The sequence below is a fragment of the Fundulus heteroclitus genome, chromosome 10, assembly GCF_011125445.2.
Source record: "Fundulus heteroclitus isolate FHET01 chromosome 10, MU-UCD_Fhet_4.1, whole genome shotgun sequence".
Taxonomy (NCBI): Eukaryota; Metazoa; Chordata; class Actinopteri; order Cyprinodontiformes; family Fundulidae; genus Fundulus; species Fundulus heteroclitus.
Window position 1 is genome coordinate 1785863 of NC_046370.1, and position 14956 is coordinate 1800818.

Below are 14956 nucleotides of genomic sequence, written 5' to 3' on the forward strand. Positions count from 1 at the left end.
ATAATTAGCCCTTTGGTTTAGTGTCTATCATTTTAAACACTGTGAGGAAGAGTTGATTTAACCTTTATGGTGCTGAAAGGTTGTGGTGAACCTTTTAAAATAAATAAAAAATTAAAGAAGTAATGAATTGAACCACATAAAATCCTTTTTATTACCGTTGTCTCTTTCGTGTGCAGTTTTATTATAGTTCATAAACAATAATGCCTTTCCCCTAACTGCATCTATTGTTTCTGTGTAATCTGCACATCACAGGGATGGGTCTGCTTGCTTTATGATATATATATATATTTTTTTTTTTTTTTGACAAAGCCACTACCAGACTTAAAATCCCTGCATCCTCGATAAATATCTTTCTGCTTCCACTTCTGGTACATATGCAGCAGAGTTTCAGCTCACCAAAATATGTTCAACATCAGCCAAAGATATCCTAAATAAATACAAGAAGCGGTTAACAGATGGTTTATTAAGGGATAAACGCTCCCAAACCAATCTGGCTTAATGTGTTATTGCTCCTAAAACTTAATGACTGGTTACACCATCCATTCCAGCAAGAACTGCCCTTAAGTGTTTAGTTATGAGGGTTTTCGACCAGCACCTTTGGTTTTTTTGTCGTTGTTTGTGTTGATTATTGGATTATTGTTCTGATGCATAAACCTGATGTGATTAAGTCTAAATGTGACAGAAACTGACACATTGTTCTTAACATTCAACATAAGACACAGGTTTTCAAAACGTGCTGCAAAAGACTCCAAAAGTTGTGACAACTGTGTTAAAATACATGCAGTGTCCTGATCAGTAGATAATCTACAAAAGTGTATTGTCTGCATACATCTGGAAATCCAGGAACAAATATAGCAAAACCTTTTGTCATATACTTGTTCAAGCTTTTGACCAAAGTGCAAGACAAACTCTCAAGAGATCAAAAAGTTGATCGGTTTGTTTCTTTTGAGAAAATCATCTTGACCCACAGGAACTTCACCGGGACCAGGGAGGACAGGAACGCACTGGAGAGATGGAACAGAGGTGAGAAGGCAGATATATTTCAACTCATACAGTAAACTTAATGTATGAGTTGAAACCAGCTCAGCTTCGTCATCCAGTGGCCACCCAGAGTAACACAACAAGCAACACAAGACCCAAACCCTGACACCTTTATATACGTATATATGAACAGAACACAAGTAGGCTAAGAACTGAGCCTTGCGGCACGCCTGCATTAATTTCTCAAGCTGATGATTTCTTGCCACTTATGACAACACGTTATACACAATTCACAAGAAATGACAGACCTTAAACGTACGGCATTAACATTCCAAAAAAAAGTAAAAGCAACTGGACTTTTTTCCCGAAGTTTGAAGACGTTTCGCTTCCTATCCAGAAAGCTGTCTCAATTCAAATGTCTGGAGTAATGTGGAGTTCCAAGCTTTATATTATTGCCCAAAAAAGCATCATTATGGCTTAGATAACATGCAAATTGAACCGAAACTGGTCCACCTCGTATTTCCAGGCAAATAATGACCTTAACGACTCCCCATTGCGAAGGGGTGGACCAGTTTCGGTTCAATTTCCATACTAATCCAGACATTTGAATTGAGAAAGCTGTGTGGATGGGAAGCAAAACATCTTCAAACTTTGGAAAAAAGTCCAGTTGTTTTGTTTTTTAACTTTTTTTGGAATGATCATGACCTGGATGACTGAGAACCTTCACCAACGTACTCCATTAACATCCTAAAATCCATCAAATCCATAAATGATGCTCCAACCACTGTACCCCGACCTAATTATAGGTTGTTCTGCTCAATAAAGAAAAAAGAAGCAATCTCTGTGGAATAACAAGTACAGTTTCCCCAACAAGGTTAGACATCAGTTCACAACATACTTTATCTGGCCACTTTATTAGGTACACCCTGTGAGGACTGGGTCAGACCGCCTTTAGCCTTCAGAACAGTTAGACTTCTTTGTGACGTAGGTTTGTCAGCTGCACAACCACGATGTCACTTTGTTGTTCCGCCACATCTTAGAGGTGCTCTGCTGGTTTTATTCTGCTGACTGAGGAGGCGATCGGTACAAAAGAGGCTAATTGTCGTGTTTAAGAAAACAATTAGAGGTGATTTGAGCTTCGTGATTGCTTCTGCTGAATAGAAACACTGTGGTCATAAAAGGGGGGGACGTGCTCAGCAGGCATGTAAAGGTGGGCTTGCCGATTAAATTGTGCAAAATGGGTCCTAAGTGTGCAAAGAAAATATCCCCACCAGAATTACATCCCCACCAGAGGCCTGAACCGTTGATACAATGCAGGATGGGTGCATGCTTTTTACACAATTTTACACATATTCCGTCCCGACCTTCTGAGAGGTGCAGCAGAAATTGAGATCCATTAAAACATTTTTAACAATCTCTTATTGGGCAGTTTTGTTGAGCCTGTAGCCACAGTTTTCTATTCTCAGCTCACTGAAGTGGCCCCTCGGTGCTCTCCTACTGCTGCGACCCACCGTGTTGCCGGTTTCCACCCCATTGGGCTTCTTCTGAACACGCTGGGCTGGAGAAAAAATAGCTTCGGGCAGGTTGTTAAAAATTGGGCAACATTTGGCAAGTTTTTAGAAAGTATTCATAGGAAAAAATCTATCAAAAATAGTTGTCGTTGTGAGTCAGAAAAGTAAAAATAACTTGTATATTTTATTAAAATTATGTTTCCATGTATTTATCTTATCCCTTAATTCATTTTTGAAATGTCTAGAATGTGTGGAACCTGCATCATAGATGATTAATAGCCATTGGTTAATCAAGTGTCGTTATAAAATGCTATTGCTTAATGCAAACGCCCCAAATTGAGGTCAAGAGTTCAACTGATAAACTTAAATTTATTTTTAAAGTTTTAAAGTTATATTAAGTGATATTTACCATTCATGATGGGAGGCTATTGATAACTTTGTAATGTTGCCGGTTGCGAGGACGACAGCATTGAGTAAGTGATCTTTGTAGGTTATTTTGTTCCCTGATTGCACATTTTGTGGGGAGCCTGTATGTGGAACGTTTTTTCTTTGCTTTATTGCAGTTGTGTGCTGATGCCGTGTTCTTTATTATGTGTTTTTCATATCGACACTTTTAACAGGAGTTGAATTTGGGCTGTTTTTCTTTTAGTTGGGCAGGTTTTGGATGTGAGCTACTGTCACCTTTAAGCATCAATGTGAACCAGTCTGCCTACATACTTTTTTATTGAAGGACTCAGTATTTCCAACCAGTAGGCCAACTCAACCTAACATAAGAGATAAAAAAATAAAAATTCTCCATGTCTCAGCTCTGCAAAGTTTATTGGTCAATTATTTTTAGCACGCACATTTTTAGCGCTTCCGTTATCTTGACTGTCGACTGTATTGTAGAAGGATGCCTGGTAGCTTTATGTGTTTGGAATAAAGACTTTGGTGTTTCTGAGTTACAGATAATAAATTAATAAAAAACGTTAAACCTGATAGTTAGTGTCGCAGCAGTACTGAGTATTACGGTATTATAATATCAAAATAAAAGAATGCATCTTGGTCGACCATAATCACCAAAACACGTATTTAAAACCCTCTAAAATACACTTTCTGAGGGCACTCCGATATTAATTTTCCTTATTTAAACTAAAATATGAAAATCTAGCTAATAAATTATATCAACAATCTTCTAAAAAAAATTTAAACATGGTGCATTCAGGCAACCTCCCCATGTTTAGTGCAATAACCTGTGCAATAATCCTGTACACTGCAATAACTGTGCAATAACTATTTGATATTTTGATATTTTATTTTTTTCCCATCCACCTCATACATCTTTTCCTCCTTTGTGCACCTTCTGTTGCTTATACGATGTCACATGATCATCTTATCTCTTATCTTATCTTATATTGGCGGGGCTTTGGTTTTGAAATTACATATAGGATGAAACCAGAGACATCTATGGACAGGGAGCTAAACAAATTTTAGCTCAGTCATTTTGGGATGACATGGTTTTAATGACTAATTATTATCAGTATAGCGAGCTTATAATTAATTTTGAAAATACACATCACTAGATTACATTTTTTGAGCATTATCTCTAAATGTTGAATTGTTAATCTGGAACGAAAATCATTTAAGGTTATATGATAGTTTATTCTTTAAAAAGATTATGTGATAAAGTTCCCATTTTTGGGACATACCCACATAATTATGAAAATACTCATATGAAAATCTATGGATAAAGCTTTTTATCAACACTTCTTGATAACCATATGTGGTACAGATTTTTACAGTGATATCTCTAAGCGGTGTGCTCTCAACCTGGACAATAATGTTCCTTTACAAGCCAAATATGTTGATCTAATGTTTTCACATGTATTAATCCTAAATTGTTGGAAAAATATTAACATTTTAATAAATTCAGGAATGATCATTAGGGATTCTAAAATATACTATTAATTTCCCATGTGGGTTTAAGTAGTTTTCTTTTGGTTTGGTTATTTGGCATGCTTTTATTTTGAAAATGGGCCGTAACCTTGCTTACCGTAATGATTAGTGTGCATGCGCCATAGAAAACGCCTCGTGGGGGGCTGGCTTGGCTGTTTGTTAGTGGAGTGGAGGCTTGTGTGACCGCAGGGCCGCAGCCGCGGTGTCAACTGGACTGGCTGTCCGCCTACTGAGGTCTGATTTCGGGGAACAACGCTCCGCAATGGACCGGTGAGGCTGCTGCCGTATGGCGGCGTTTCTGTGCGATAATCCCTAACAGCGCCGCACCGTAACTTCATATTTATTCATTCTCACCGGGAATCCTCGCACGCCATAATAAATTTTTGATTCATAACCATTATTTGATTATAATGAGTAGTTTCTGTTTGTGCCTGCGCGATAGAAACCCCGAGGCAAACGACCCAAATCTGCTCTAATGTACCGAGAGTTAAATATAAACATTGGACCGGACCTCCTCACGCGCGGCACCCAGAATCTGGACAACACTGCGTGGATTCTTGGCCGTGTGGGGTCTGGTGCCGGTCACACCAGAAAAATAAATCACCACCTTTTATAAAGCTTGTCAACAGGAAGTGTGATCTGCTCTTAAATTTCCTGATAGGTGTGTGCTCAGACTTTGGAGTTAATAAAACCCCAGTGGACCAGAACCAGCAGAAAACATGGCACCCCAGAATTACGACTTACTGTGGAAACTTTACTTAAAGTATTGTGGATTTTCAGCCACTCTGCTCCTTCCCCAGACTCTGGGACTTCCAAATGAATTGCAACATTTACTTTAATCCCTGCGGAGTAATTTTTAATGTTTTTTCCCGATAAACTTTTTCCTTCCACTCAACTTTCCACATACAAGACTCTTTAAACAGCCAACTTCTTTACCACCAGGGGCGGAGCTAGGGGGGTTGCAAGTTGTGTGCATGTTGGCTCACTGCATTTTAAGCAGAGACACATTCATTAAAAATATTAAGTTATGATTTCCTATTTTTTGTGCTGTAAATGTGATTTAATGGTCCAGGGCAGGAGTCACCAACATGGGGCCCGCGGGCACCACGTAGCCCCCAAGGACCATATGTGGTGCCCTCACACCTTTCCAAAAAAAAAAAATAAAAAAAAAAAATAGCACAATCCTGCAGTGTGCTGCATTTAAAATGCTATTTTATTCAGTAGCTCTTCCTTTTTAATCATACTTGTATTTACATAGATTTAAAAATGACAAAAGCAATAAAAACATATGTATATTATGTAAAGTTAACGTGAGCTTGGATTCTTGTAGTTCAAAAGTCAGTACAGGTTCGTATGACACAGTACCGATGAAGTAGTGAATTGCAATATTTACTTTAATCCCAGCAGAGTAATTTGGATTTTTTTTCCTGCTAGACTTTTTCCTTCCACTCAATTTTCCACATGCAAGACTCTTTAAAAAGCCAGATTCTTTACCACCAGGGGTGGAGCTGGGGGGGCTGCAGGTCGTGTGCATGTTGGCTCACTGCATTTTAAGCAGAGACCCATTCATTAAAAATGTTAACTTATGATTTACTATTTTTTTGTGTTGTAAATGTGACTTAATGGTCCAGGGCAGGAGTCACCAACATGGGGCCCGCGGGCACCACGTAGCCCCCAAGGACCACATGTCATGCCATCAAGCCTCAGCACAACCTTCCAATGAGCTGCATTTAAAATACTATTTTATTCAGTTGCTCTTCCTTTTTAATCATACTTGTATTTACATAGATTTAAAAAAAAACATATGTAGAGGGGTTAAGAAGTAGTTTTAGCTGTTGTAGTACTTGGTTTTAAAGGGGTACTGGTGATGGTGAAGTTGGTTGTTTTTCTAATTGGATCTGGTGTGATAATTAATCTCTGTCAGTTATCAAACCCAGGCATTTTGGTGGGCACCCAAATAGTGGGGTGGGGGGTTTACTCTGAGTGTAATGAATCTAATAAAGTAATTTAAAGTGCTTTATTTGTCATTATACATACCAGGTACATACAACGATATTACATAGAGGGATGGAGGGTCAGCCTGACCAGCACGTCTTTAATAAACAAGTGTCTCAATGTTTATTTTAGTAAAAACACAGGATGCATCTATGAAGATCTATTGATTTACAGCAGCTTCGCCTGCAATATCGTCCTGTTGTACCTGCAGATTTGCCACAGTGGAGCATTACAAGGCAGCCATGGTGCTGAGTGGTGCCGGTGATGCTCTGGGCTACAGGAACCAGCTCTGGGAGTACAATGAGTCTGGGCCAGCTATTCACCAGGTCAGTGCTGCAACGCCATAGTAAGATTAAGGCCTGTGTCTGCAGGATAGGGCTGGGCGATATGGATTAAAAAATAAATCTCATTATCATACCAAATCCGATTAATCGATTTTTTCCTCCTTTTTGTTTCATAAAAAGAAATTATTTTAAAACCTTGCTTTTATGTCAATCATTTCGTCAGGGAGTTGACCTGAATTCAAAGTGCAACTAAAAACAAGCTGTGAAACATGCTTGTAAAACAAGATGGCAGCCGTGCCATTATAAACAATGAAAATATAACAAAACATTTGCTGCTAGTGGTATTACACATTGAGGTAAGAACAGGCTTCACTGCACTTGTGAACTACAAACTAAGTTAAAAAAAGTAAATATGTAAATGAAGTACCTCGTATTATGGTAAAAAAAGTTTCCACTTAACAATATTTTGACAATAATTTTGCCTAAACATATATTCAGCATCACATGCTGTTCTCTTCATGGAAACCCAATGAGTGTATTGGCAAAATAAAATCCAGATTTTCCAAAAATGAAATCTTAAAGAATTGTAAATTCGAATTAATCGATTAAATTGATTTATCGCCCAGCCCTACTGCAGGAGCTTATCTCAGAGCAGTAAAAAAAAAAACTTTTAATAGATTTTTATTTACAGCATTGTTATGTTCTGTCCTCTCCTGGTTCTGTAGGAGCTGCAGGAGCTCGGCGGTTTGAAGAACATCAAGGTTGAGCTTCCCGATTGGCCGGTGAGCGATGACACAGTTCTGCATCTGGCGACGGCTGAAGGACTGGCAACAGGTGAGGTCAACATCTCGGCAAACCCACAGAGCTCGCCGGTTTCTCCTCATTTGATTGGATCGATCGGACCTCGTCAGAGCACAGCGCTTCCTTTCAAAGCGCCTCGGCTCTAAAGGTTAAATCTAATTTCCAGCCATGCCTTGATTGGCCGGTCAATTAAAATTCTGCTCAAGACCAGAATTAAAAATGGAAATTCAGCTTGACCTTTTAGGCTGCTACGTGAAGCAGCGTCGTTGCGCACAGCTTGGTTGCACCTTTCAAAGTCAAAAACGTCTCGGTTCTCTTAGGGAAAACAGGGGAGGAGCTTCTGCACGAGGTGGCTGCTCGCTACGTGGAGGCCATGAAAGACATGGACGGGAGGAAACCAGGGCCTTCAAGCATTCTGGGTACGTTTCCTTCAGAGAATTATATCGCCTCTGCTGTTTGGAAACTCAGGTGTGCAGCTGTGACGTTTTCTTTAAGGTGTTTCCCAGCTGAAGCCTGGGGAAGAAGAGGGCTACAGAGTGCCATATAACCCCGACGGTACAGGCTGTGGAGCCGCAATGAGGTCCATGTGCATCGGCCTCAAGTAAGACACTTCTTTCTGGAGATGTATGTATTTTATTTTTCTTCAACGGGTTTTATTGACACTTTATGCCACCGACCAACACAAAGGAGCTGATACTTGAAAAAGTTATTCATTCATACAGGAGAAATCATAGATCCAGTATTTATCTCCGTCAGTTTAGGTGGTCATATTTAAAGGAGCTATAGGTAAGATATTTAATGTAAAATCAACCGAAATCATTCTCACTTGTCACCCAGGATGGAAGTAACATTCCCTATAAACAATCGGTCCTCTCCATCAACAATGTCTTAGTCACGTTTTTCTCCTTTCAAACCTAGAGGTACGGTCCAGAACTACTTTTACTTCCTGGTTCCTGGGCCAATCATATGAGAGTTCCCAGGGTTCCCAACACAGAGCAGCAGCATTTGGTATTTTATCTTGGCAAAAGAGCAACCACCTGCAGACATGGAAGCCAGTATGAGAACGGACCAGAAATAGAACAGAATATGACATCATATACCTCTCCTGTGGAAGTACAAATTCACAACAGCAACAAACCGTTTAAAAGGATGAAAGTACCCGGTTCGATCCCCACAGCCTGCTCTCTGGGTCCCTGAGCAAGACCCTTAACCTCAGACTGCTCCCCAGGCGCCGCACATGGCAGCCCACTGCTCCCCAAGGGGATGGGTTAAGATGCAGAAGTGAATTTCTCCATTGTGAGATCAATAAAGTTCAATTATTATTATTAGTATTATTATTATTATTATTATTATTATTATTATTAAATCGGCATATTAGATTGTAGCGTTGGCAAGCTGTTGTACCGATTTGAGCCACAAGGTGTCAGTATTACTTATAGCTCCTTTAACTGTTCTAACTATAAAAAAGGGACAAAAGGGCCTTGCTAAAGAAGCTGCCTGCTCAGAGTGCATAATTACTGGAAAATTAGGTGGAGGGAAGACATTTGGTTAAAAAAGATACTCAAGCAACAGAGATAACCACAGCCTTAAAGGGTTTTAGGCAAAACCAGTTCATTGCCAGAGATTCACCTCAGCAGAACCACCGGATGTACCGCACAGTTCAGGGACACACATTTCAGTGGGAACCACGTTTCACTCTATGTGCATTAATTCTGTAGAAGTTTTCATTTTGTGTTGAATTACTGGAATAAGATTATCGGCATTTTTCTGATTAATGGTAAATATGGTAAATTGACTGAATCTGTAAAGTGCATTTCAACTCAGGGTGGAAATGCTAAATATTATTTAACTATCTGGTTATTAATCTAATAGTTAACGAATAGTTAATTATCAGTTAACTAATATAGTTAACTATATTATAGTTATAGTTAACTATTAGGTTAATAGTCTGATAACTATTAGGTTAATAACTGGATAGTTAACTGTTATGATGTGATGGTGGCGATGGTTACCTATTAGTTAACTAATAGTTACCTATTAGTTAACTATTAGGTTAATAACCTGATAATTATTATGCTAATAACATAGTTAACTGTTGGATTAATAACCTAACAGATGACTATTAATAGTTAAATATTAGGTTAATAACCAAATAGTTAACTATTAGGTTATTAACCTTACAGGTTAACTATTAGTTAGCTGTTATCTTAGCTACTAGGTTAATATCCCAATAGGTTAACTATTTGTTAATTGTTAGACTAGCTATTAGGTTAATAACCTTACATGTTAACAATTAGTTAACTGTTAGCTTAGCTATTAGGTTAATAACCTTACAGGTTAAATATTAGTTAACTGTTAGCTTAGCTATTAAGTTAATAACCTAACAGGTTAACAATTATCTTAGCTATTATGTTAATATCCTAATAGGTTACCTATTTGTTAACTGTTAGATTAGCTATTAGGTTAATAATCTAATAGGTTAACTATTTGTTAATTGTTAGATTATCTATTAGGTTACAGGTTAACTATTAGCTTAGCTATTAGGTTAACATCCTAATAGGTTAACTATTTGTTAATTGTTAGATTAGCTATTGGGTTAATAATCTAATAGGTTAACTATTTGTTAATTGTTAGATTATCTATTAGGTTAATGACCTTACAGGTTAACTATTTGTTAATTGTTAGATTAGATATTGGGTTAATAATCTAATAGGTTAACTATTTGTTAATTGTTAGATTATCTATTAGGTTAATGACCTTACAGGTTAACTATTTGTTAATTGTTAGATTAGCTATTGGGTTAATAATCTAATAGGTTAACTATTTGTTAATTGTTAGATTATCTATTAGGTTAATGACCTTACAGGTTAACTACTTGTTAATTGTTAGATTAGCTATTGGGTTAATAATCTAATAGGTTAACTATTTGTTAATTGTTAGATTATCTATTAGGTTAATGACCTTACAGGTTAACTATTTGTTAATTGTTAGATTAGCTATTGGGTTAATAATCTAATAGGTTAACTATTTGTTAATTGTTAGATTAGCTATTAGGTTAATATCCTAACAGGTTAACTATCAGTTAACTGTTAGATTAGCTATTAGCCACCAAGCTGTGGATCAGGTTTTACTAACTAGGCCACTTCTGAAGGCCGGTGATTGGCTGGATCTTATCAGAGTGAAGCAGACGGCTGAAACTCCTTCATCCAGGGTTTGTGTTTGTAAAGCGACACGAGGCGACTGAGCGCTTCTACACGTTTTCCCCTCAGGTACCCGAAGCCCGACCAGCTGCTGTCGCTCGTGGCTGTAGCCGTGGAGACAGGCAGGATGACCCACCCTCACCCCACGGGCTTCCTGGGCGCCGTGGCGTCGGCCCTGTTCGCCTCGTACGCCGTGCAGCGCAGGCCGACGACCACCTGGGGCCTGGGCCTGATCAACGAGGCCTGCCCCATAGCCAGGACCATCGTTAAGGGTCGGGGCTTCGCCGTGGAGGAGACGGAGCGCGACTGGGGCTACTTCGCCGACAAGTGGCAGTGGTGCGAGCTGCTGAAATCTGTTTTTAAATTTCTAATTTTTATGCCTCTTGATGACATGTGGTGCTCAGTTTTGCAACGTCAGCAGATTCTTCCAGCCCGCCGCGTTAAAATGTCCTTGATAGATTCAGTCCAGCTGCAGAGATCATGCTTGAATACTAAACTCCAGCCTCTGAGAGGAGATTGATTAACAGATAACGCTAATTGATTAGATACTAGGGCTGAGCGATTTTGGAAAATAATCTAATTGCGATTTTTTTTTTCTTAATATTGCGATTTAATGCGATTTTTTTTTTTTTCCAGTTTAATTTATCATGTCTTTTTAAATATATACAAACAACAAATCAGTTTGTTTCCTCGCTGTGCAGATTAGTTGCTAAAAGACCCACAGCATCTAAACTCGGTGCAGTAATGATTGCATTCTGCCTACAATATATTTCAACCAAAATTGCAATTTTGACTTTTCTCTGCGTTAACCACAAGCAACAAAAAAGGCCTCTAAATAAAGATGTTTGTAAACAAGGATTATTTTAAATATGAACTTTTAATGTTTCTAATGATCAGAATATTATTCAAGAGAACACCTTTTAATTTAATTGGACATCAATCCTTGTTGAACATAAAGTGCAACCAACAGGCAAGTCTATGTATTTAACTGATTGACCTGTACTTAATGCTATATATGATTATATAAACTCTAAAATAAGTAATAAATTAGAATATCTCACTGCTGCAACTGTCTTCCCTTCCATGTGGAGGCAAACCCACTTTAAACATTTTACCAACACCTAATGGACGTGTCTAATTCCCTAATTTTTACATAGCCAAAAATTGCAGACCTCTGCGATTTGGAAATTGCATTTTTTAAAATCGCGATTATATTGAAAATGCGATTAATTGTTCAGCCCTATTAGATACGCATCTGCACTGTTGCAGCAGCTGAGTTAATCGTGTCAACGCTGTGCAGGTACCTGGATCAGAGGGGCCTCTCTAACGGGGTGGGGCCTTTGTTCTGGCCCCCCGCCTACGGCCCAGCTGAGCGGGACGAGGCCTACAAGAGCTTCAGTCTGTCCGGCTGGGCGGGACGCAGCGGCCACGACGCTCCGATGATAGCGCTGGACGCCCTGCTGGCCGCCGGCTCGGACTGGGAGGAGCTGATGAACAGAGCCGCTTTCCACGGAGGTCTGTTAGAAAGTTTGGAGTTAGATTAGATCTCACCCGAGTATGGAAAAGTGTTCTGTATCTCCTGACTTTCCACTTTGCTCCACTAAACATTCCTTTTCTTCTTAGTGCTTTCTGTCCAGGTTTCCCTCCTGCCACCTTTTTTCTCCTCATATCATTCCTCGTGTCCTTTTCCTGCCCTTCAGTCCCTCCTTTCTGTGTCCTTCCATCACGATTCTCTGGTTTTTACCGTTTCCTATATCCTAAAGCCAATCACCTCTAGTAATGTGCTGTAAATTCACTGACTTTTGCATTTAACATTTTAAAACTCTGGTAATGTGTAACCGGCTTTTTTTGTCACGCGTAAAAATGTCCTGCCTTCATTCTAGTCTTTCCCATTTTGAAGAGTGGCTAAGAAAACAGGACGCACAGTATTTTTGCCCCGGCTAATATACAGATTAGTTCCTAGCAATTAAATATTTAGTTATTTTTACCCTATAACTCCAAATGTACCATTTTTGATACAAATACTTCTGAGACCTCTTCAGCTAAGTCAATGTCACACCCTATATAAAAAGGCAGAAAACATGAGGAAAATTTATTTTTTGGTCTACTGCAGGCGTGTCAAACTCGCTTCTATTTTGGGGCCACTTTGCCACCATGAAGTCATTAAAAGGGCCGGTTACAAGTTAATACCTTTCATTTCATAATTTCATTCCAGTTCACATAAAAATGTAAAACAAAATCACAGTAACATAAAAGTAGCCCATTTGAACAGTTTATCTGCAAAAAAAAAAAAAAAAGTTGATATTGGGGTGAGTTACACTTTAAACTCATCATTCTGCATCACTTTTACTTGTTGGACATTTCTGGGTTATTTTAATGAGTTGTGGAAAAACTGACATCTAGTGGCAGGATGCTGTTACTACACAGGTATAAAAAACATTCAGCATTTGTTACAGGAGGCAGTTTCAGCCACTTTAGTAATTTTAAAAGGATATATGCCTAACAGGTTAACTATTTAACTGTTAGATTAGCTATTAGGTTAATATCCTAATAGGCTAACTATTTGTTAATTGTTAGATTATCTTTTAGGTTAATGACCTTACAGGTTAACTATTAGGTTATTAACCTAATAGCTAAGCTGACAGTTAACTAACATGTTAACTATTTGTTAATTGTTAGATTAGCTATTTTTGATTTCATAATTTCATTCCATTTCACATAAAATGGTAAATGGCTTAAAAATGTAAAACAAAATCACAGTAACATAAAAGTAGCACCTTAGGCCCATTTGAGCAGTTTATTTGCAAAAAAGTATTATTGTTGTGAGTTACACTTTAAACTTTTGGACATTTCTGGGTTGTTTTAATGGGTTGTGGAAAAACTGACATCTAGTGGCGGGATGCTGTTACTACACAGTTAAAAAAAAACTTCAGCATTTGTTACAGGAGGCAGTTTCAGCCACTTTATACATTTTAAAAGGATATATGTCTCTACTTTATGACATTATATGCCTTTTTTGGCTCTTGGGGGCCGGATAAATTGCCTTGATGGGCCGGATTTGGCCCACGGGCCTTAAGTTTGACACGTGGTCTAATGAATCAATTATGATACAAAGAAAATTTGAAAGCCTGACATTTTATTTCTTTGAAGCAGCTGAAAAAGGTTTTCTTTTATTAAAAATGTGACATTTCCTCACAATTACTTGCATCAGGGTTTAATAATGACCATCTTCACCAATGAATACAGAAAGTCCTTCAAACTGCAGAGTCACTGTAAAACAGATTTCCTACCAGGTGGTTTATCTCTAATATTACTTATCCTGTTGCATCTTAGGCGACAGTGACAGCACAGCCGTGATCGCCGCCTGTTGTTGGGGTCTTCTTTACGGCACCAAGGGCGTCCCTGAAGGCAACTACTGCAACCTGGAGTACCGGGACCGACTGGAGCGCTGCGCGGAGCAGCTCTACGCCCTGTCCCACTGAGACGGCACCGAGCGTGTCGTTAAACTCACAGACATCATATAAGAGTAGACGCGTCATAGGGAGCAGGTTCGCACGTCAACGTCACCGCCATATTGTATGTGGCAGAAAAAAGTTGAGTTCTGTTATTGTGAACGTGGATCGGAGAAGATGCCTCATTCCTGTGCTGCATGGAAATGTATTCGGGCTAATTTCACTACTTGTATCTGCCATGTTGCAAAACTGGACACAGTAAAGCTGCATATATATATATATATATATATATATATATATATATATATATATATATATATATATATATATATATATATATATATATTTGTTAAATCTAAACATTGTGGTCTTCATTATTTCATAAAACCGTGTCACATGTGAACCTTTAGGAACAGACTTTTTGGGTGAGTATTAAAGAGGTAAAATTAATAATATGAGGAAAAAAAGTCCTAGGTCAATAAAGTAAGAATAAACAAACACAAAAGTGATAATGTTATGAGAAAAACATATTATGAGAATTAAGGGGGAACATTTCCAGAATAGTCACAGTTTGCAGAATTATTTCACTCCTGGAGTAATAGGGCCAGGTTAGATTATTTTAAATATTTTTATTCTTTAGGAGAATAAATTCAGGAGAATGAAGCTAAAGGGATACGAAAATAAACTTGTAATATTACAAAAAAAATACTACGAATACAAAGTATATTCAGAGATTAAAGTCCCCCTGATGCTGTTTAAGTGACTGAGTAACTGCAGATTTGCCACATTTAAGATGG

General features: G+C 38.3%; 1 protein-coding gene across 1 annotated transcript; it reads left to right on the plus strand.

Annotated features, from left to right (window-relative positions):
• Positions 1-4535: 4535 nt before the first annotated feature.
• adprh (ADP-ribosylarginine hydrolase) lies at positions 4536-14233 on the plus strand. Its single transcript, XM_036141766.1, has 8 exons — positions 4536-4697; positions 6634-6748; positions 7432-7540; positions 7828-7926; positions 8003-8108; positions 10777-11043; positions 12008-12222; positions 14041-14233. The coding sequence occupies exons 1-8, from the start codon at positions 4690-4692 to the stop codon at positions 14187-14189; spliced, it is 1068 nt and encodes a 355-aa protein (XP_035997659.1). The 5' UTR covers positions 4536-4689; the 3' UTR covers positions 14190-14233.
• The last annotated feature ends 723 nt before the right edge of the window (positions 14234-14956 follow it).